At 37.4% G+C, this 22,960-nt stretch overlaps 1 protein-coding gene and 2 pseudogenes across 1 annotated transcript; all 3 read right to left on the bottom strand.

Annotated features, from left to right (window-relative positions):
* Positions 1-6,586: 6,586 nt before the first annotated feature.
* On the bottom strand, positions 6,587-7,525 carry LOC114684262 (olfactory receptor 2L13-like). The gene has a single exon (XM_028858778.1). It carries the CDS (start codon positions 7,523-7,525, stop codon positions 6,587-6,589), a length of 939 nt encoding a protein of 312 aa, XP_028714611.1.
* A 10,330-nt stretch (positions 7,526-17,855) lies between these two features.
* Positions 17,856-19,677, bottom strand: LOC114684241 (annotated as a pseudogene).
* A 1,920-nt stretch (positions 19,678-21,597) lies between these two features.
* Positions 21,598-22,553, bottom strand: LOC114684242 (annotated as a pseudogene).
* Positions 22,554-22,960: the final 407 nt, after the last annotated feature.

The raw sequence follows: 22,960 nt of genomic DNA, 5'->3' as shown, positions 1-22,960 counted from the left end.
GAAATTTTCAATCAATTTAGAAATAAACTTCCTTCAGCATTTTCCAGAATCTAAACATAAATATGATAACTAAATGTAAAAACTAGCTTAGGATACACTTAATTTTTATCTCTCCGGGATCACAGTTTCCCTTATGTCCTTTCCTCACGGTAGCTCTGCAGTGACTGCATCAACAGCATCACTGTTGTAAACTTCAAGCCAGTGAACATACTTTCCTCCCATCCTGTGCTTGGCAACTGCTTTCCTCCATGGAAACAGGGGCAATTATGACACTAAGCCAACCCTAATAGATTTAAACTCACTCTCTCTCTCTCTCTCTCTCTCTCTCTCTCTCTCTCTCTCTCTCTCTCTCTCTCTCTCTCTTTCTCCTCTCCTCTCTCTCTCTCCACTCTCTCTCTATGGGCATGTCCTCTTGACATAGTCCATAGAGATCACCATGTTGTTGTGGGAAAAGTTACTAATGAGTCAGGAATTAGGCCAAGGTCAAGAAGAGAGTTTTAGCAATTTCTTTAAGGGTTTCTGGAGCTGATAACTCAACTCAACACATTTATTGATATTATCCTAGTAGCAAAATGTCTCAGAGTTTCACAAAATATACGTTTTTTAAATATTTTGTTTAAACCTTTATTTTTTTAATTTAGATATAATTACATCATTCCCATGCTTCCCTTTTGTCTTCAACCCCTTCCGAGTCTCCCAACCCCCATTTCTCCCTCTCAAATTCATGGACTCTCTTTAATGCTTATTATTACATATGAATACATGTGTACATAATACATACATACATTTTTATGCTTGCTTATATAGATACAATCAGCTGAGTCAATTCACTGCTGCCTGGATGTTCATGATTTCAAGGCTGGCCAGTTGATATTGGATAATGAATTAGGGGCTCATCCCTTAGGATTCACTGAAGTCTTAGTTCCCTGCAGTTCTTTGTCTTGGGATAGTACAATATAAGATTTCCTTCTTCCGTGATATGTCTCTTGCTGTCATTTATTTGGTCTTGTTTGGGCAGTCATGTTGGAGAAATAGCATAGCTGTAGCTTTCCTTCATTTCAAAGAGACACAATATCACAGCAGACTTGCTTGTTCCCTAGTTTTGAAAATCTTTATACCCGTCTTCTATAACATTCCCTTGGCCTTAGGTACAATAGTTGTAATGTAGCTGTATCCTATGCTCTGCTTTTGACCAGTTGTAGTTTTCTGTAATGGTCTCCATTTGATGGGAAGAGAAGCTTCTTTGATGAGTAGTTAGAGTTACACTTGCTTTAAGTATATGAATAAGTATTTTTAAATGCAATTAGAAATTATTCTGGTTTAGTGAGGTGGCAGTAGTAGGTTCTCTTCTAATATCAATGACCTCACTATCACCAGCGCACAGAAGTAAAGTAGATTTACAGTACCAAGCAAAATTTCTCTCTTGTTGAGTATGACTTAAGTCCAAATACACAGACTTTTGTTGCTATTAAGATAAGACTGCTACTAATGAACATTTTAGGATAGCTTTCTGTAGCATGAATCTTAGAGAGTCTTATTATTAAAATAAAACTTGAGGCCAGTTTTGGGGTGAATGCTGGTAGATCAGATGCACAACAAGCCACAGCTATCTCACCTTGCCAATTCCTCAGCTGTTCTTGTTTCCTCAGGCTAGAAGCCTCTGAGTTTTCATCCAGAATGAATCTCAGCTGAACTGTGTTGCTCCAAGCCTGAATTTTTGCAACTATGTATAATAAGGGAAATCAGTCCTTAATTCTCTTTTCTTTATGTGGTTGGGTATCAGGGTAATTGAGGCCTCTTAAAATGAATTGAGCAATGTTCCTTCTGTTTCTATTTTGTAGAATAATTTGAGGAGTATTGGCATTAACTCTTCTTTAAATGTCTGGTAAAATTCTGGGCTTAAATCATCTGGTCCTGTTCATTGAATGCGATAAAATCATCTTTTAAATTTGGGGAAGGCAGACTTTCAATGATTTCTTCTAAATCACTAGGGGTTATAGGTCTGTTTAAATTGTGTGCCTGATCTTATTTTAACTTTAGTAAGTGGTATTCATCAAGAAAACTATTAATTTCTTTTAGATTTTCTTTTGGACTATTCATTGGAACAATCTTGACATGGTCCAACTTCCCAATAAAGTATGCCGGGGTTTATTTCTTTATATGGTAGCAACTTCATGCATTGGATAGAAAAATAAGAAACTAAGACTGTGCAATCTGAGATGGAGTGTTACTGGTGAGAAATCATTGGGTGTCTACTTTCTTCTATGTGTGGAACAACATATTTGCCTTTTGATTAGTGTCTGCCACAGGAATATGGAGATACTATGAAAACAATTAAAAGACTAGATAATACACTGCCTTCCCTGAGACTAGCACATATGCGATAAAATTGACAGCAATCTGTCAAGGTGATTTTTGTGACTGACCAACACTATGTATCAGAAGCCATGAAAATGAGGCTGTCAAGTGGGAACTTGCTCATTGGAGGTAACAACTGTGAGAAAGGAAATGAAGCTCTTTCTGAGAGACAACAGCTCCCTTGAAATTTATCTCTTCTTCTATATTTTTGTTTCATTTTTTAATACAATCCCTTTCTCTTTTGATATCTAGCTATACATAATCAACTTTTTGAATAAGATTCTAATAGTCTGGAAACACTCAAACCAGACAGCAACAACTGGTCCCAGAGAAAGTAGGGTAAAAATGATGGAAAATGGTATTTGCAGCTAATCTTCAATACAGAAAAAGAAAAAAGTCAATAACTCAGCATATAGATAGAACCCTTAATTGTGACTCAGTAGAGGAAACCATGATTAGCAGGGAGTATCATGGATACTGATGGATACTGGGAAAATGAGTTAGTTTTCTTCTAACACTCAGGAATTGAGAGGCTACCAATGCTCTAGCAGATGGCACTATACCCATACACATATGGCAACATGGAGTAGAGAAAGGGATGTGTGGCAAATCACATAAAGTTGAGAAGGAATAGTGGTGTGGAAATGGGAGAGCTATTGAAGCAGAGGTAATGAAAGTTAGGCTTAATCAAAATACATTGTGTACATGGATGACATTCTCAAACAATAAGTAGGGTGAAACTGCACAAGGAATGTAGTGTCCTATATATTCTACTGTTCTCTAACAATTCTCTTTGAATTGAAACAGTCCCTCCAATAAAGGAGGCTCATGAGACTGAGGAAGCAAACACAGTTGACATGACTGGGAAAACTGAAACTTCAAAGATTCATGAGTGCCTTCCCAAAGATGAAGAACCAGTAAACAAGTGCTAGGTCAGAAGGTTGTCTGATCAGGTGCACTGCTAGGAGGAGTCATTCAGAACTGTTGAGATGATTTCAAGTCATGCAGAGATCTCTATAGTTGAAACTTCCATGGTTTATCAAACAAGCTGAGGTTGTGTTTTCAGTAATTAAACTGCATTTCAGTTCCCTCATTTTCCTCTAAGTAACCCCAATAAACTCATTAATTCAACAAATTGGGATTTGGTGAAAATATACTTCCATTTGCAATCAATTCCCTGTCTGTGGTGAGTACACACATGTGTGTCTCCTAGTAGAAAGTCTCACACAACATCTACGTATACTGCAGAAGTTAACAAGTTGTCTTGTTCTGATTGTAATGTACATTGATGTTCAAATGTACCAATTATTAACTATATGAAAGATTTTGAATTTGTGGTTTAAGGGTCAATATAGCCTTTATTATTCTAATGACATTCATATATTTCTTACAATCCCATTCTGACTTAATACTTCTTGATTTTTATGTTTATCAAGGCAACACATACATCTTGTTTTTAGAAGTCTTCTTCCCTCAATTTCCCATATCTCAGCAATAGAAAGACCTGTTAGCCTTGTTATGTAGTGATTTTTATTTTTTTGCGTGTTGATATGAAATTGAATAAAAATACAAGTTGTTCATTGAAAAATATTTATTCTAGACTTTAAGTTGCTGACAATTAAGGCTAACTGTTTCAAAATTCCTAAATCACTAAAAGCAAAGTGACAATTTTATTTTATTAAATCTTCTTATACTATCTTTTTAAGGAAATACATTTGCTTAAATATTTATTTCATGTGCTTAGTATGAAATATATTGTGCTTAGTATGAAATACATTAATACAATAACATAAACTCACAATAATACAAAATTTATGTGAATATTTGACTCATTGAAATGCAGTTTTAAATTTTCCCATAAATTATGCTATCAGAACAAGCTCTCTAAATACATTTATTTACTTCTTCACAAAATTTGTGGGTATATTTCTTTAAGGATCATATTGAAGAGGACTGGAGTTGGCGGGTAGTTCTGTGTTGATCATGATTAAATTGGAATTACTTCTAGAATTTTTTATCAATTTAAAATGATTTTGGCTGTGAGATTGCATGAATAGCCTTTACTATGTTAAAAAATGTTTGATGATCTTTTATTCTATAACTTGTATCATGAATATATGATGGATTTTGTCAATGGCTCTTGATGCATTTATTGAAATAATCATGGGAATTTTTTGCTTTTAGGTCTATTTATGTGATTTATTACATTCATTGATTTGGGAATATTGAAGTATTCCTCCATCTTCAAGATAAAGAAAGAGCCTTGGCCCAACTAACCAAAAGAAAAAAAGAGATCACTCAAATTAGTAGAGTCATTAATAGACAGGAAAGCATCACAAAATGTGCCATGGCAATTCAATATTTTATAAGGAAATGTTTGAATAAACTATATTCCATCCATTAGGTTGAAAATATATGAAAGAAATTGATAAATTTCTAGATGCATGCAATTGACCAAAGTTAAACTAAGAAGAGATGGACAATTTTAACACAACCAAAACAAATGAGGAAATTCAAGCAGCAATAAAAAGCCTTCCAGGTTAAAAACAAGTTCAGCACCAGGGAGGTTCACAGAAGAATTCTTCCAGACTTACACTGAAGATCTACAGTCAAATACTTTTTAAATCACACACACACACACACACACACACACACACACACACACACACACACACAGAGAGAGAGAGAGAGAGAGAGAGAGAGAGAGAGAGAGAGAGAGAGAGAGAGAGAGAAACAGAAGGAGCATTTCTAAACACCTTTATTACTCTACTACTAAAACAGGGTAATAACATAACAAAAACAGCAAGGAAAACTACAAGCCAATAGCATGATAAATAGACTATCAAAAATCTTCAATGAAATACATGCAAACTGAATATATCAGCTTATATCAAAAAGATTATTCACAATGCACAAAAATTTAACTTAAATAAAAATGTAGATAAATCTTGACCATATTTCATTTCAGTGTCTGAGGGAAATAAGAAAAATCCTAAGCCATGTAAGTCCCTCTAGGATGGTCTTATACAGGGACATTAGGATAGGATGCGCAACGTATTGCATTATAGTTCATAGGACCATGCTAAAAAGAAAAGGGAAAATGAGAACTCTCCAAACTCATCAATTTCAAGAATTTGTATTTTATTACTTCTCACCTCATCAATAGTTAGTACACCAAGGATACACTGTATATGTGTATATGTGTATATGACAAATATTTCAGCTGAGAGGTAACTATATTTATTAATGAGGTAAATGTGATATTTCACACATGGAAACATTGTTTATTGATGGAATCAGGGTAATCAGCCAATTTATACCTGAAACTTTTTACTTCTTTGGGAACAACACATTCAATATTATCGCTTTTGAGATATATGAGTCATTGTGTTTAATTATATTTATTTAATTGCAGCAGAGCATACCAGAGACTATTTTGGTGAACACAAATAGTACTTCAGTAAGTGGTGTAGGGGAACGTCTTGTAAACACTTCCACTTTATTCTATTTCAATTCGGTACAGTAGGAGGATTGATAAATCCCATAATTTGTCTATTTTTATGTAATTGACTAAACACAGCAAGGACTGTATTAATTTACACTTCATCTAACTGTGTATAATATTTCTCCATACTTCCAGTCACAAAAGCAATTGATTTTAAAACAACCATTCTACCTGGAGTAAGGTAGTACTTTACTGTGCTAAATTTTGATGTTCTTAAAACGTTTCATGACTTTGGGATTGCTCTATTGTCCTACACAGTAGACACTGGCGCCATTTGAGTATTGGTCACATGGGAACAATTCAAACTTCAATATGTTGCAAATATTCAATTTACATAAACTTTCAATAATGAAAAGAATGAAAACAAAACACATAAGAAAAGCAATTAATCATGTTAATTTTGTAGAAGCAAGTCAATATACCATACTTAGTATCATTTTACAGTAATATTATACACTCATAAGGTATAATGTGTCATAATATGTTAGGATAGTAATTGTGGAATTTCTGTTATTGATATCATTGACTGTAATGTTATGAATTAAACATGTGAATAATTGTACTAGTGTGCAATAATGAACATACGATTTAATCTTAACCTGTAATGAGTAACCAGAAAGGTATGACATGTATGTGGGAAATATTACATTTCCAATAAACAACACTACTCTGACATTCTCCAGGGGAACTGAAATATGAGTAGAGAGGAAATGATCAAGATAATCAAGTTTTTGTGGAAGAGAATGTCCCAAAGACTCTAGTCATGGCCCCCAGGACCTCCTTATTCCTCAGACTGTAGATGATGGGGTTGAGCATAGGAGTGAGGATAGTGTAGAAGACAGCCAGAATCTTATCTTCTGTCGGGGAACGGAGACTCCTAGGACGAAGGTAAGTGTAGACAAAAGGTGCATAGTAAAATGTCACCACAGTTAAGTGAGTTGAACATATGGTGAAGGCCTTTTTCTTTCCCTCTTTTGAGCGCATATGGAAGACAGAAAAAAGGACCCGTCCATAGGAAACTGCAATGCCAAGGAAAGGAAATAAAAGAAACAGGCATGTGCTCACAAATACCATGTACTCATAAACCCAAGTATCCATACAGGCCAGGGGCACCATGGCAGGGACATCACAGAAGAAATGGTTAACCGACCTAGAATGGCAGAAAGGAAGGTGAAGGAGATAGACTGTGTGTGATAAAGAGTTAATGGAGCCCAAGGTCCAGGATCCTATGATCATCTTCAGACACTTCATTTTGCTCATGCGAATTGGATAATGAAGGGGGTGGCAGATGGCCACAAAACGGTCATAGGCCATGGAGGCCAGGAGCAAGCCCTCAGAACATGCCATGGTCAGAAAGAAAAAGGATTGCACTCCACAGCCCAGTAAGGTAATGCTTTTCTGGCCAGAGAGGAAGTTGAATGCCATCTTGGGAACAGTGGAAGAAATATACATCAGGTCCATGAGAGAGAGCTGACTGAGGAGAATGTACATGGGAGTGTGGAGCCTGGGATCCACACAAATGAGGTGGATCATTGCTGAGTTGCCAAGCAAGGCCACAGAGAATATGAAGATGATGAGCAGCAAAAGCAGAAGGCCTGTTTGGTTTTGAGGAAACAACCCTAACAAAATGAAATCACTTGAGCTCTGATTCCATTTCTCCATGAAAATGTATTGCTCTCGCTTTATTCAAAAGAGACCTGAAAGTAAAACGCACTTATCATGTAAGGTAGAACAGAAGAATAAAGAGGAACTGGCCTGTCATGAATCCTTGCACTGAATTGTTCTTCCTCCAGCACCATCCTTCTGCTGAACTTATTTTGAAATCTGAGCTCAATGTTTTTTGTCTTGCCTCTGGCCAAGTTCTCAGTTCAGAGATACCTGTATGATCATTTTAAAACCAAAGGTGGGAACATGAGTAAGATAGCTCAAACATTTCCTCCTAGGTAACTCCATGCAAGACCATTACTCAAGACCTTCAAGCCACCTTACAAAACTAAGAAAGCCTCTATCTTCTGCATCACTTACTTCCTGGCCCTGTTCCCATAACTGACCACACTGCACACAGACCCCAGAGATCTCCTTGTGCTCTGCCTCTCACATTCTCTAATGAATCTTTGCCTTTCCTGAAAATAACATCCACTCCCAATTCACTGTTCTGGAACTAACAGGAATTCAGTGTGCTCAGTTCCACACTAATCATAAGATTCTACTCCCACAAGGGATGCTTTGGTTTATGTAAATTTTAAAGATATCAATTGAATAAATGGATATCACTTACAATATCATGAAACACTTACAATAAAAGTGTTTATACAAAAATAAATATAATAAATGATACACATTGCCTAATATGCCTAATATGTGTTTTTGTTATATTTTACAATTGAAAATAATATACTCACATGCCCCAGTAGTATAAATATTTATATGCACTGTTTTCCCCTCTTCCTTTGCAGCTCATATCTTTATTCTCCACTGAGAGGAGTGAGAAGCCCTTAAAAATATGTTCATGGGAAAAGAAAATGTATAGGTATGCATTCTTAACTCTGCATACCCATATTTTTCAATCATTATATTTTCATTCATTTAATTCTTTGTATTTGTGTGGGGTGTGTGTGCATGCATGTAAAGTCAATGATTCCTTGTATTCTTTTAAAAATCATGGTTGAAAAAGGGTAAGAGACAGCTGGGATGGGACTTGCCTTGAGCCACCAGGTGCAGGCACCATGTAAGCAGGTCGGTGAGAAGTTCCTTACTCAAAGTAATCAGCAAGGAACAGGGTCAGGAGAGAAAGTAAAGAAGGGCAAAAAAACCATGATGAGTGGTTGGGCCGGGAAGATGTGAGGGCAATTGTATATGAAGAAGAGGAGCTGAAATCTGATCTAGATAAGATGGGAGAACAGGGGGAGCACTGTGTTCTTAGGTACATTTCTACACCTCAGATGGAATGCTCATGTTCATAAAGAAGCTGCTGTCGGGACCATGCAGAGAAGATTACTTAGAGGGAATAAGAATATCTGATAACTTACCTGGATTTGAAAACAGAACTACATATCCCCCCTTACCCCCCCCACACACAAAAAAATCACTGACACCTGCTCATTGAGGATAGTGGGTTGCCTACCTGGACACAGGCTCTTGTTTGATGATTCATTGATGTCTACTCCCTGGCACAGCACTTACATCAGGCTCTCAACCTGTGTGCCTGTTGAAATGAATAAAACATTATCCTTAGAGATGATAGGTTATTCTGATCATACTGACAAAACTGACATTATGTTTAAAATCCAGTCTTCTGCATCATGCCTTATGAATAAAGAAGAATGTCTTAAGGACCTTTCTTTTACATCCTTGAACACTGGTTTGGTCATAAAGAAAGGAATATTCCAGCCATCCTCTCAGGAGTGTTCTAGCAGCCATCTTTGGACACAGTCTGCACTAAACTTACAGTTCATGTTTGATTTCTATAAAAGGGTTATACAGGGTTGTGCTCTCAGATCACTTCTCAGTAATTCATGAACACACTTTGAAGACAGTTACTGCAGTAATTATTTATTTCCAATGTTTAGACATGGTCATCTTGGCAGTTAATATTGGGGAATAGCTATATTTAGGGGTGTGGATACCTGGACCTTAAGGAATAAGATCTAAGACAAGGATGACCTGATAATTGCAATAGGCTTCTGTGTATGTATGCATGGTTTTTCCAGACAGGGTTTCTTTGTGTAGCCTTGGCTACCCTGGAACTTGCTCAGTAGACCAGGCTGGCCTCAAACTCAGAGATCCACCTACCTCTGGCTCCCAAGTGCTGTGATTAAAGGCATGCACCACCACCTTGCTGAGTACAGGCTTCATTTAACAAAGAGTCACTGAAAGAATTGTATTATTGATTACATTTTAATTTTAAAAACTTCCAATGGCTTCAAGGCAGATGTAATTTTAGTGTGTCCCGTGAGCATTCCAAAAGACACAGAAAACAAAGAGATGTTTAAAGCCCTGTTGTAAAAGTTCTATTGCATAGACGTGCTACATATACAGAATGCTAGATAATTTTGCCAAAGTTACAGATATGTAAACACAGCAGGGACACACAGTTAGCAAAAAAAAAAATCTATAAAACACAAGACCAGGCAGATAACTGAACATTGACATCTCTGCTTAGTCTGAAAAACTCTATGGGACTCTTGAGAACATGAACCTCAATGAGCTGTCTGCATTCAGCATGTATTAGGTCCTCCAGAAATATCCATCTCTTTCCACACAAATGTCCTCCATTCCACATCTTAGCTTTTGAGAAACCTCAACACCAGAAAAAATGAAGCCTTTTATTTATGGTCACAACCTTCAAAAACAACCTGTTGTAGAATTCAAACATGTTTACAATTTTTTCCTCTTGCATTTGAAGCTTGTTTTTGCTTTTCTAATTTGTTATGAAAATCCTATGAAGGGCTTCTTCAGTACAAGAAACCATACCTCCAGAGTCTCCCCTAGTTAACCTAACCCAGACCAACTCTGCTCCATAATGTCTTCTGGACTCAGTTTATACAAGGATATTATACTAGTGTTTGTGTTGGTAAAAAAAAAAAAAAGGTACCTTTACAGTACAGCCATTCCCTGTAGACAGTTTCTGGGTCGCTAGAAGACTTCTGCTTCCCCAATTTGTTCAAGTCCCCTGCCAGGTACACCACAAGATCATTTCCTTGTGCAGCAGCCTCAATTGAAGTCTGAAAATCTGCTTCCTACACGAGAGTTCCTTCTTCTACCAATATATCAAAAAGAAACTTTTAAGAATTATCTACTACTATTTCATCTTACACATGATGACACCAAGAGAACATCATTAACTCTCATGAAATATTGACGTGTTTACTGCTCATATAAAACATCATTCTTACTAATTACATGAAACATAGAGATATTTTGGATTTATTTCCCACAGACTATACTGATGAAAGACAGAATGGTAAATGCTGTATTTTATATGCACAGCCTTGGATCACCAAGTCTTAGATGATCCTCCTTTTCCTATAATTGATCCCTCATGTCTAAATCTACAGAGACAAAGCCTTGGCCATTTCTCCTGACTTGGCTGCTCTGGGGTAGCTCAGTTCTGAACTTAGAGAAATAAATGCATGATGATCACAACTCCTGCAATCACAGGATGTCTAAAGATAGACTAAGGAGGGTGACTGCATTATTTCAGAATGTGACTTAAGAGATGTAAAGGATACTAGCTATATTATATTATTATAGTCCCCATTTTAAGTGTTGGGCCCAAAGGGGTACAAATTGATATATTGAACATTGATCTAGACAAAACTGTACTTTAGTCACAGGTTGATGCAGAGGTCTTGTTGTAAAGTGGATCTTCAGACTCAGGGTCATCCAATATGACAGATCCACCACTGATTAGAAAAAGAAGTTGATTAAATTTCAAAAGAAATTAAAGATTGTGGCCTAATATTTAAGTTTTTTTACAGTCTGAGGGATGTTTCAGGAACAAGAAGGAAGGATGTATGCTACTTGCATGTAAAGTGTCTACATAGAGGCAGAAATGAGGAGACTTATAATCTTACTGTGCTACTCAATCCACAGTAAGTAGATTAATGAACATTTGTGGTACTTAAGATATATACATGTGCCCTGAATCTCATTGTACAAATAGGTGAGAGTTTGTTATTGAATGGCATTGTACTCAACAAATACTAGTGATGGGTGTGATGTGGAGCAAACTTTTACAAATAGTTCTGCTCCTTTAATATTACTAGTGGAAAAGTTATAAATGCATATGAATGTTTATTATTATCCTTTATGGATAACTGCTAGGTCTATCCATTGCATTGCCTAGAAAGTCGCATAGACCAATCACACCCTCAGGGTCTTACAGTACTTGCATGTTCCATATATAACACTGAACTATGACTGGAAAAAAGGCCAAACCATGATGACAGACCTCACCTAAGAATAATAGGAATACAAGAAGGAGGAGAATCCCAGCTCAAAGGCCTATGAAATATATTCAACAAAGTCATAGAAAACAAGTTTCCTGACAGAAAAGGACATAGCTATAAAGGTACAAGAAGCTTACAGAACACCAAACAGATTGGATGGGAAAAGAAGTTCCCATGACAGATAATAAACAAAACACTAAACATATAGAATAAAGAAAGAATTTTTAAAGTGACAAGGGAAAAAGACCAAGTAACATATAAAGATAGACCTATTAGAGTTACATCAAATTCTCAATGGAGACTAAAGAACAGAAGGGCCTGGACAGTAACCTTTTGGGTTACTTCCTGAAGGTAGTAGAGTTTGGTTGTATAAAGAACAAGGAGAAAATTTCCTTATAATTTCCGTGACTTATTGCCAAGTGATGGAAAAATCATTTTTCAAACCCTTGCTATTGATATGATTTGTTTATGAAATTCTGAGGCCTCCAGAACATTTCCTATCAATAGTTGATCAATTTCAACATTATCTTGTGCTAAAGAACCTGCAGACCTGTATGGGATCAGATGTTTGTTATATATGAGGGATGATTCCTATTCCTGATTATTTGATGTAACTGAATAATGAAGTTAATTCTGACTCATCAGGAACAAATTCAGCAGTTTTAATTTGTAAAGCAGCTCTGCATACTGAGAGTCAGTAACTATGTTAAGAATTTTGGAGATCAGCCCTCTGTCAGATATGAGGAAGGTGAAGATCTTTTCCCATTCTGTGGGCTGCTGTTTTGTCTTATTGACTGTGTCCTTAACCTTAAAGAAGCTTTGGGATTTGCTGGTGTGATATTATCTACTGCCTGTGTTTTCATGGGTACTTCTTACTACCTTGGGTTGGAGTTATCCTCTAGTGCTTTCTGTAGGGCTGGATTTGTGTATAGGTATTGTTTAAATCTGTTTTTGTCATGGAATACCTTGTTTTATCTGTCTATGGTGACTGAAAGTTTTGCTGAGTATAGTAGTATGAGCTGGCATCTGTTGTCTCTTAGTATCTGCAGAGTATCTGTCCAGGACCTTCTGGCTTTCAGGGTTTCCAATGAGAAGTTGAGTGTAGTTCTGATAAATCTGTCTTTATATGTTGCTTTGTCTTTTTCCTTTGCAGCTCTTAATAATCTTTTTTATACTGTTTGTATAGTGTTTTGATTATTATGTGGAAAAAGACATTTTGGGGAGGGGGTCCAGTGTATTTGATGTTCTGTGAGCTTCTTGTATCTTCATAGCCATGTCCTTCTTTAGGTTGTGAATGTTTTCTTCTACAATTTTGTTGAATATATTTTCTGTGCCTTTGAATAGGAATTCTTCTCCTTCTTCTATCCCTATTATTCTTAGGTTTGGTCTTCTCATTGTGACCCAGATTTCATGAATGTTTTGTGTTTCCTATCATATCTTCAGTGCCTGAGATTCTCTCTTCCATCTCTTGTATTCTGTTGGTTATGCTTGCATCTATAATTCCTGTTCATTTACCCAGGTTTTTCATTTCCAAAATTCCCTCAGTTTGTGTCTTCTTTATTTTCTCTATTTCAATTTTCAACTTTTGTAATGTTTCCTTCACCTATTTGATTGCTTTTTTTCTTGGCTTCCTTGGCTTTATTTCAGGGATTTATTGATTTCTTCCAATTTTTTGTTTGTCTTTTCCTCCATTTCTTTGAGAGAATTTTTCATTTTCTCTTTAAGGGCCTCTATCATCTTCATAAAGTTATTTTTGTTTGTTTGTTTTTCCAGATAGTGTTTCTCTATGTAGTTTTGGTGCCTGTTGTGGATTTTGCTCTATAGAGTAGGCTGGCCTCAAACTCACAGAGATCTGCCTGGCCCTGCCTCCTGAGTGCTGGGATTAAAGGTATGTGCCACCACTGCCCAGCCACAAAGTTATTTTTGAGATTGTTTCTTCTGCTTCATCTGCATTGGGATGTTCAGGTTTTGCTGTTGTAGAATCACTAGTCTCTGTTGGTACCATATTGCCATTTCCATTGTTGAATGTATTCTTACACTGCCATTTACCCATCTGGGCTTGGGATAATTATCGGAACAGGTATTGATTCTTGTGATGACTTTGTTGGATGGGTCTTTCATTCCTTTACTGTATGTTTTCTTTATTGTCTTTTGGCCTAATTGACCAAGGGTTATAGTCATTGGCTGGTTGTCAGTTCGAGTAGGGTTTTCTCAGCTGAGGTTTGTGAGGGTTTGGGTGCCTAGATCTAGTATCCAATGCTTCTGACGTGTGGGCTTTACTTTTGCCTGTGGGCTCTATTCTTCCAACTGGTATGGGTGGCTAGGCCTAGGGTAGTGACTGGGAGACCAGTCACTGATCTCTTCCTTCAAATGGTACAGAAGTAAACCCCTTTTGCCCCTAAGAACTCCTGGTTTTGTGGGGGATGGTTGACCAGGGAGATAATGATGGGTTTGGTGGGTTTGGGTGGCAGACTGGATCTTGTAGGTTATAGGGTCTACTGAGTGGTGGTCGTGGTGGAGCAACCTGCCTGCAGGACTCTTACCTGCTGGTCTGCTGATGGGCCTGAGATGCAAGGAGGAGGGGAACGGGATATATTTTGGGGCTTACAGCCTAGGACTTGGGGCAGTTTATCTGGGAGACCACTCATATACCTCCTCCTCCAAATGATGCAGATGTGCTTGTATCTCTATTGGCTGCTCACTTTGCAGGGGCTGGCTGGCCAGTTAGAGGATGATAGGCTCAGTGGGCTCGGGTGGCAGAGTGGGACTTGTCGGTTACAAGGTCCAGTGGGTGGCAGCAGTGGTGGCGTGGCCTGCCTACAGGACTCTTAACTGCTAGCTGGATATTTCATCTTGTTTTAATAATGAAAGTACAGATACAATGTATTGTCCCTGATACAATGAAAAAGATAATTTCTCTGAGTAATTTAAGAGGACTTTGTTGTAGTACAACTTTGAAATCTGGTAGAATTTCAAGGTAAATCTATTTTGGCCTATTTGGGTTTTTTTTGTTGTAGTTGTTTTGTTTATTTGGTTTTGTTTGTTTGTTTGTTTGTTCGCTGTTTTTGAGGGGGTTTTTTGGCAGGAGGCATCTGATTACTGTTTCAATCTCTTTATTGGCTATGTATGCATCTGTTTGGTCTGTTGAATCCTTCTTAGTTTATGTTTGATAGATAAGCTGGATCTCAACATTCATGCATTTCATTTAGCTTTTCCAACTTAATAGAGTTTAGGACAAGGATCTCTCAATCATCTTTGTTGTCTTAAAGATTCATTGATTCTTTTTACTGTTTTCTAGATCATTCATTTCTGATCTGATTTTTATTATTTCTTGCCAGTGTCGTGGGATGTTCTGTATGTTAAATGTGTTGCTCTGATTTGTTAATAAATAAAACACTGATTGGCCAGTGGCCAGGCAGGAAGTATAGGCGGGACAAGGAAAGAGGAGAATTCTGGGAAGTGGAAGGCTGAGGCAGAGAGATGCTGTCAGGTACCACCATGAAAAGCAAGATGTAAGATACTGGTAAGCCACGAGCCATGTGGCAACTTATAAACTAATAGATATGGGTTAATTTAAGATATAAGAACTAGATAACAAGAAACCTGCTGTGGCCATACAGTTTGTAAGCAATATAAGTCTCTGTGTGTTTACTCGGTTGGGTCTAAGTGGCTTTGGGACTGGCAGCTAAGAGAGATTTGTCCTGACTGTGGGCCAGGCAGGACTGGAAAAAACTCCAGCAACATGCCATTACTGAGTTTGAGCTTAATTTGTTCTTTCTCTGGCTTGAGTTGCATCATTACTCATTTATTTTTAGTCTTTCTGAATTTAAAATGAAAGCACTTAGAGCTATAATTTCCCTTAGAAGACTATTTCTAATGTGGTCCAGAGGTTTTGTTGTGTTGTGATTTCCTTTTCACTTAGGTGTAGAATTATGTATATCTTTACTTCTGACCCTTTCATCACTCAGTAATGGATTGTTTAGTCTTGAGTCTGTGTGATTATTAAAGAATTGTTTGTCAATTTTAAGATTTATCACATCTTGATCATATGTAACACTTGGAGTTAATTCAGTTTTTATGAATTTGTTATGATTTATTTTGTTTGTTTTCAAGGATGTGGTCTATTTTAATGAAGCTTCCATGCATATATTCTTTGATGTTTGGGTGAATGTTCTGTGGATATCTCTTAAGTCTGTTTTATGTATAATGTCATTTAATTCTTTTAAAGATTTTTTTATTTATTATGTATACAGAAGAGGGCGCCAGATCTCATTACAGATGGTTGTGAGCCACCATGTGGTTGCTGGGAATTGAACTCAGGACCTCTGGAAGAGCAGTCGGTGTTCTTAACCTCAGAGCCATCTCTCCAGCCCCAACTTTATTTCTAATAATAAATGAAATAACTAAAAAATGATTTTCAATTTCATTTATGCTAATTAATTGTACTGATCACTCAATATATTCCTGTACAGTTAGACATATCAAATTTTCAATATGTTTTGTTGGCTCATAATGGCAGAACACTCTTTGCATGTTGTTATTATGACATATTGCTAAAACATTTTTTTTTGATTTTTCGAGACAGGGTTTCTCTGTGTAGCTTTGTGCATTTCCTGGGACTCACTTGGTAGCCCAGGCTGGCCTTGAACTCACAGAGATCCTCCTGCCTCTGCCTCCCGAGTGCTGGGATTAAAGGCATGGGCCACCACCACCCGGCAACATTTTTTAAAATTGCCTATAATTAGAAATCTTATAATGATGGATAATTACATGTGGACAACAATCTCCATTATGATTTTTGGAAGCAATATACTCCAAATGGAATTTTAATTATTCATTAAACTTAAGATGAGTAAATGTTTTGACAGGGTCATACAATGAAATAATACATGGCAATAAAAGACATGAATGAGTCTTGTACAAATGAAGTCAAATAAAAGGTCAGGCATGAGAGGGGACAAGGTAGTAAACGTTGATCAACTTTCTTGACAGATACTTTTTAGACCTTTATAAATGAGAACAAAAAAATTCACTATGGTTATGGTAACATTATCTAGACAGAAGGAGAGGTCTTTGTTTGGAAATGGGTGTGCAAAGACTCTTAAGAAGGCCAATATTTCTCTGCATCTAGAAATGATACACAGTTACACTGGTGTTCAAATTTTAATTCATGGTTACTCCCTGATCCCCAGAAGCTACATTCTACAACCTACAGAGGATGTTTGAAAGCATGAGCACTAGCTAAACCATATATATGGGAAATAGAAAAGGGAAGCTCTTTAGAGAGAGGGAGGGAAATAAATCCAGAAATAGGTAAGTAAATAGAATAACAATAAGGATGTCTGAAAAGCCGCAAGGAATCATGCATTTAACTATTTACCTAAAGGAAAACTGTAACACGTATAACTCCCATGTATAAACATACAAACATAATTTTAATGAATGTTTTTTTAAAATCTGGGCTGATGGTACTCCTTCCAAGATCCAAAGACCACCTAACAAAAACCCTAATATCAAACATGAAAAGCTATCTTTTCAGTTGTCAGCCAGGGCTGTTCAAAAATCCCCCAAGACATACAATTTATTCCTGTTGCCCTTGGTTACCCACCCTCACAGAGGTGGAAGCTAAGTACCTGTTACTGAAGATATGGTGCATATCTGAAACATGTCCCAGAGACTCTTGAGCTGGGAATAACCCGAATGCCATCTGGCTGAGAATTAGCTTTCATGGCACCATAAGGCATCATGAACATTTCCAAAAGAAGGAAGCAACCAACAGTCCTATGACGCCTATGAACAATATCAATAATCCACATGGGTTTATAACCCCAAGAGTATAGTAGTGGTATGCATTCTGTGGTGGTAACCAAAGCTCTCTAATTTGACTTAAGACCCACTTAATAAGAGGAAAACCATGTTTGGTACTAGAAACCTAGCTAGTAGAGTCATGATTAGTGGAGGAGAATCTACAACCATGAACTTACTAAACCAGCATAAGTCCTAACAGCTATCTATAAACATTTGTCCTTATATCCACAGACCTATATAATCTTCATCCTCACTGAGAAAATTTCTCTTTTCAACTGATGGAGACCACTACAGAAATTGGCAAGTCAATCAAAATGAAGAGTTGTGAAGGCCTACCTATACAACACTTCCATACCTACGGTTTAGGAACATTGTGAAAGAGAGGGGTGTAAAGATTGCAAGAGCTAGAGGATCTGAGACTTTGCTGTGAGGTTGAGTATCCTAGTAACATCAGAAGCTACACCCATAAAGTCTCACCAATATGACTGCCCAAACTCAAGTAGAACAAGAACATCAATGGATATGCAAACGGACAAGGAAAAGTCCGTGAGGCTTGAACCCTATACAAAGAACTAGAGGCAAATGAGGAAAGCAAAGCTGGGAGCTAGAGAGGTGGCTTTCCCCAGGAGGAGCACACTATTTGATTGTCAAGTGCCAAATATTCAGCCTGAAAACATACATGCAAGTAACATTATACCATCTGAGCAGGTTATACTTGTTTTATACATATAGATGTGTATGTATGTGTGTATGTATGTATATATGTATGTACTTATATAAATATGCATCTATGCATGTAAAAGAAATTACAGAAAAAGAGAACATGAATTTGAAGGAAAGTGGGAAGGGGCATAAAGGAGGGTTGGAGGGGGAAAAGGTGAGGGAGAAATGTAATTATGTTATAATCTCAAAAATAAAATTAAAGAAAAATGTTAAGAGGCAAAAAAAAAGAATGACATTTTTCTTCCTAATTTTTACTTCTGAGACAGAGCCCCTTACTTAATGCTTTATTATCCTTAATCTCTCTCAGAATATTTGAAATCTTATGGTTTAACTGGAGAATATGAAGCTGAGTGTTCTTGTACCTAAGTCCCAAACTCAGGTAGGCAACTTGTCTACATTTTTTGAAAAGCAAATTCTGTGAGTTACTCTTCTCAATGCATCCATCACTTCTTTGTTTCTCAGGCTGTAGATGATGGGATTGAGCACTGGGGTGAGGACTGTGTAAAAGACTGCTAGAATCCTGTCCTCTGCTGGAGATCAGAGGCATCTTGGACGTAGATAAGTGTAAGCAAACGGTGCATAGTAGAAAGTTACCACAGTGAGGTGAGTGCTACAGGTAGAATAGGCCTTCTTCTTCCCTGTCCCAGAATGCATGCGGTAGACAGCAGGGAAAACACGACCATAAGAACACACTATACCAATGAATGAAAGCACAAGAAAGAGGATTGTGCTCACAAATACTGTGTACTCGTAGACCCATGTGTCCATGCAGGCTAGGGTCACCATAGCAGGAACATCACAGAAGAAATGGTTGATGGTTCGGGATCGGCAGTAAGGAATGTGAAGTGCATACCCAGTGTGAGCAGAGGAGTTAATGGAGCCCAGCACCCAAGATCCTATTATCATCAGCACTCAAACTCTTTTGTTCACGCGTATAGCATAGTGGAGAGGAAAGCAAATAGCCACATAGCGGTCATAGGCCATACAAGCCAGCAAAAGGGTTTCCACACCCCCAAAAGTCAAGAAGAGGAAGATCTGAAACCCACACCCAATGAAGGAGAGGTGCTTACTACCCAACATGAAGTCAGACACCATTTTAGGGACAATGGTAGAGATGTAATTTAAGTCAATGAGAGAAAGCTGACTGAGTAAGAAATACATGGGTGTGTGGAGATGGGAATCCAGGAGGATGAGGAGGATCATGGACAGGTTGCCAGTCCAAGCTGTCAGGAAGATGAGAACAATGAGAATGAAGAGAAACATACCTGTTTGTGATGATGGGAACAATCCTAATAAAATGAAACCTGTAAATGTGTGATTATAACTATCCATCTGGTGTTCATTTAGATTTTCTTAGAAGCATAGGCAGCAATAAGTTACATAAAAGACAATAAAATAATGCAATTCATGATTTTCACCAGACTTTGATTGTAAATGCTAAGGAAAGAATAGTGTACTTTGACTCATCTTCTAGCTCATACATAAATATGGAGTAAAACAACATATATGAACGAAATATTTTACTGAAACCCGAGGGCTTATAAGTAACATATTTCCACAACGACCTTACTAGAAAATGGATATTTTTGTTCCTAACAAATTGAGATGTCATGAACATGAGACTTCATAGTACATTTTTGGAACCAATCTAAATGCCTAAAATACAGGTCCATAATTGAATACATTTTCTTTCCAATCAGGATGACTCTTTTCTGCAATACACTGGCCCTAAGATACATGCAAAGATACAACAGTAAACAAGATCATTCAAAACTACATTTCTTTCTTTGAAAGAATTTTTCATTTTCTCTTTAAGGGCCTCTATCATCTTCATAAAGTTATTTTTGTTTGTTTGTTTTTCGAGATAGGGTTTCTCTGTGTAGTTTTGGTGCCAGGGCTGTTCAAAAATCTCCCAAGACATACAATTTATTCATATTGCCCTTGGTTACCCACCCTCACAGAGGTGGAAGTTAAGTACCTATTGCTGAAGATATGGTGCACATCAGAAACATGCCCCAGAGACTCTTGAGCTGGGACTAACCGAATGCCATCTGGCTGAGAATTAGCTTTCATGGCACCATAAGGCATCATGAACATTTCCAAAAGAAGGAAGCAACCAACAGTCCTATGACGCCTATGAACAATATCAATAATCCACATGGGTTTATAACCCCGAGAGTATAGTAGTGGTATGCATTCTGTGGTGGTAACCAAAGCTCTCTAATTTGACTTAAGACCCACTTAATAAGAGGAAAACCATGCTTGGTACTAGAAACCTAGCTAGTAGAGTCATGATTAGTGGAGGAGAATCTACAACCATGAACTTACTAAACCAGCATAAGTCCTAACAGCTATCTAAAAACATTTGTCCTTTTATCCACAGACCTATATAATCTTAATCCTCACTGAGAAAATTTCTCTTTTCAACTGATGGAGACCACTACAGAAATTGGCAAGTCAATCAAAATGAAGAGTTGTGAAGGCCTACCTATACAACACTTCCATACCTAAGGTTTAGGAACACTGTGGAAGAGAGGGGTGTAAAGATTGCAAGAGCTAGAGGATCTGAGACTTTGCTGTGAGGTTGTGTATCCTAGTAACATCAGAAGCTACACCCATAAAGTCTCACCAATATGACTGCCCAAACTCAAGTAGAACAGAACATCAATGGATATGCAAACAGACAAGAAAAAGTCCGTGAGGCTTGAACCCTATACAAAGAACTAGAGGCAAATGAGGAAAGCAAAGCTGGGAGCTAGAGAGGTGGCTTTCCCCAGGAGGAGCACACTATTTGATTGTCAAGTGCCAAATATTCAGCCTGAAAACATACATGCAAGTAACATTATACCATCTGGGCAGGTTATACTTGTTTTATACATATAGATGTGTATGTATGTGTGTATGTATGTATATATGTATGTATGTATGTATATAAATATGCATCTATGCATGTAAAAGAAATTACAAAATAAGAGACCATGAATTTGAAGGAAAGTGGTAAGTGGCATAAAGGAGGGTTGGAGGGGGAAAAGGTGAGGGAGAAATGTAATTATGTTATAATCTCAAAAATAAAATTAAAGAAAAATGTTAAGAGGCCAAAAAAAGAATGACATTTTTCTTCCTAATTTTTACTTCTGAGACAGAGCCCCTTACTTAATGCTTTATTATCCTTAATCTCTCTCAGAATATTTGAGATCTTATGGTTTAACTGGAGAATATGAAGCTGAGTGTTCTTGTACCTAAGTCCCAAACTCAGGTAGGCAACTTGTCTACATTTTTTGAAAAGCAAATTCTGTGAGTTACTCTTCTCAATGCATCCATCACTTCTTTGTTTCTCAGGCTGTAGATGATGGGATTGAGCACTGGGGTGAGGACTGTGTAGAAGACTGCTAGAATCCTGTCCTCTGCTGGAGATCGGAGGGATCTTGGACGTAGATAAGTGTAAGCAAACGGTGCATAGTAGAAAGTTACCACAGTGAGGTGAGTGCTACAGGTAGAATAGGCCTTCTTCTTCCCTGTCCCAGAATGCATGCGATAGACAGCAAGGAAAACACGACCATAAGAACACACTATACCAATGAATGAAAGCACAAGAAAGAGGACTGTGCTCACAAATACTGTGTACTCGTAGACCCATGTGTCCATGCAGGCTAGGGTCACCATGGCAGGAACATCACAGAAGAAATGGTTGATGGCTCTGGATCGGCAGTAAGGAATGTGAAGTGCATACCCAGTGTGAGCAGAGGAGTTAATGGAGCCCAGCACCCAGGAATCTATTATCTCAGCACACAAACTCTTTTGTTCATGCGTATAGCATAGTGGAGAGGAAAGCAAATAGTCACATAGCGGTCATAGGCCATACAAGCCAGCAAAAGGGTTTCCACACCCCCAAAAGTCAAGAAGACGGAGATCTGAAACCCACACCCAATGAAGGAGATGTGCTTATTACCCAACATGAAGTCAGACACCATTTTAGGGACAATGGTAGAGATGTAATTTAAGTCAATGAGAGAAAGTTGACTGAGTAAGAAATACATGGGTGTGTGGAGATGGGAATCCAGGAGGATGAGGAGGATCATGGACAGGTTGCCAATCCAAGCTGTCAGGAAGATGAGAACAATGAGAATGAAGAGAAACATACCTGTTTGCGATGATGGGAACAATCCTAATAAAATGAAACCTGTAAATGTGTGATTATAACTATCCATCTGGTGTTCCTTTAGATTTTCTTAGAAGCATAGGCAGCAATAAGTTACATAAAAGACAATAAAATAATTCAATTCATGTTTTTACCATACTTTGGTTGTAACTGCTATGGAAAGAATAGTGTACTTTGACTCATCTTTTAGCTCATACATAAATATGGAGTAAAACAACATATATGAACAAAATATTTTACTGAAACCTGAGAGCTTATAAGTAACATATTTCCACAATGACCTTACTAGAAAATGGATATTTTTGTTCCTAACAAATTGAGATGTCATGAACATGAGACTTCATAGTACATTTTTGGAACAAACACATACACATATAAACACTAAATACATGTATATAATAGGTTAGAATGATTGGGAAATGGAGATTTTTATCAGAAAACTGGCATCTTCAGAGG

This window comes from Peromyscus leucopus, chromosome 12 (genome assembly GCF_004664715.2).
Source record: "Peromyscus leucopus breed LL Stock chromosome 12, UCI_PerLeu_2.1, whole genome shotgun sequence".
Taxonomy (NCBI): Eukaryota; Metazoa; Chordata; class Mammalia; order Rodentia; family Cricetidae; genus Peromyscus; species Peromyscus leucopus.
Note: the sequence above shows the minus strand (reverse complement) of the source record. Positions and strands in the feature narration are given on the sequence as shown.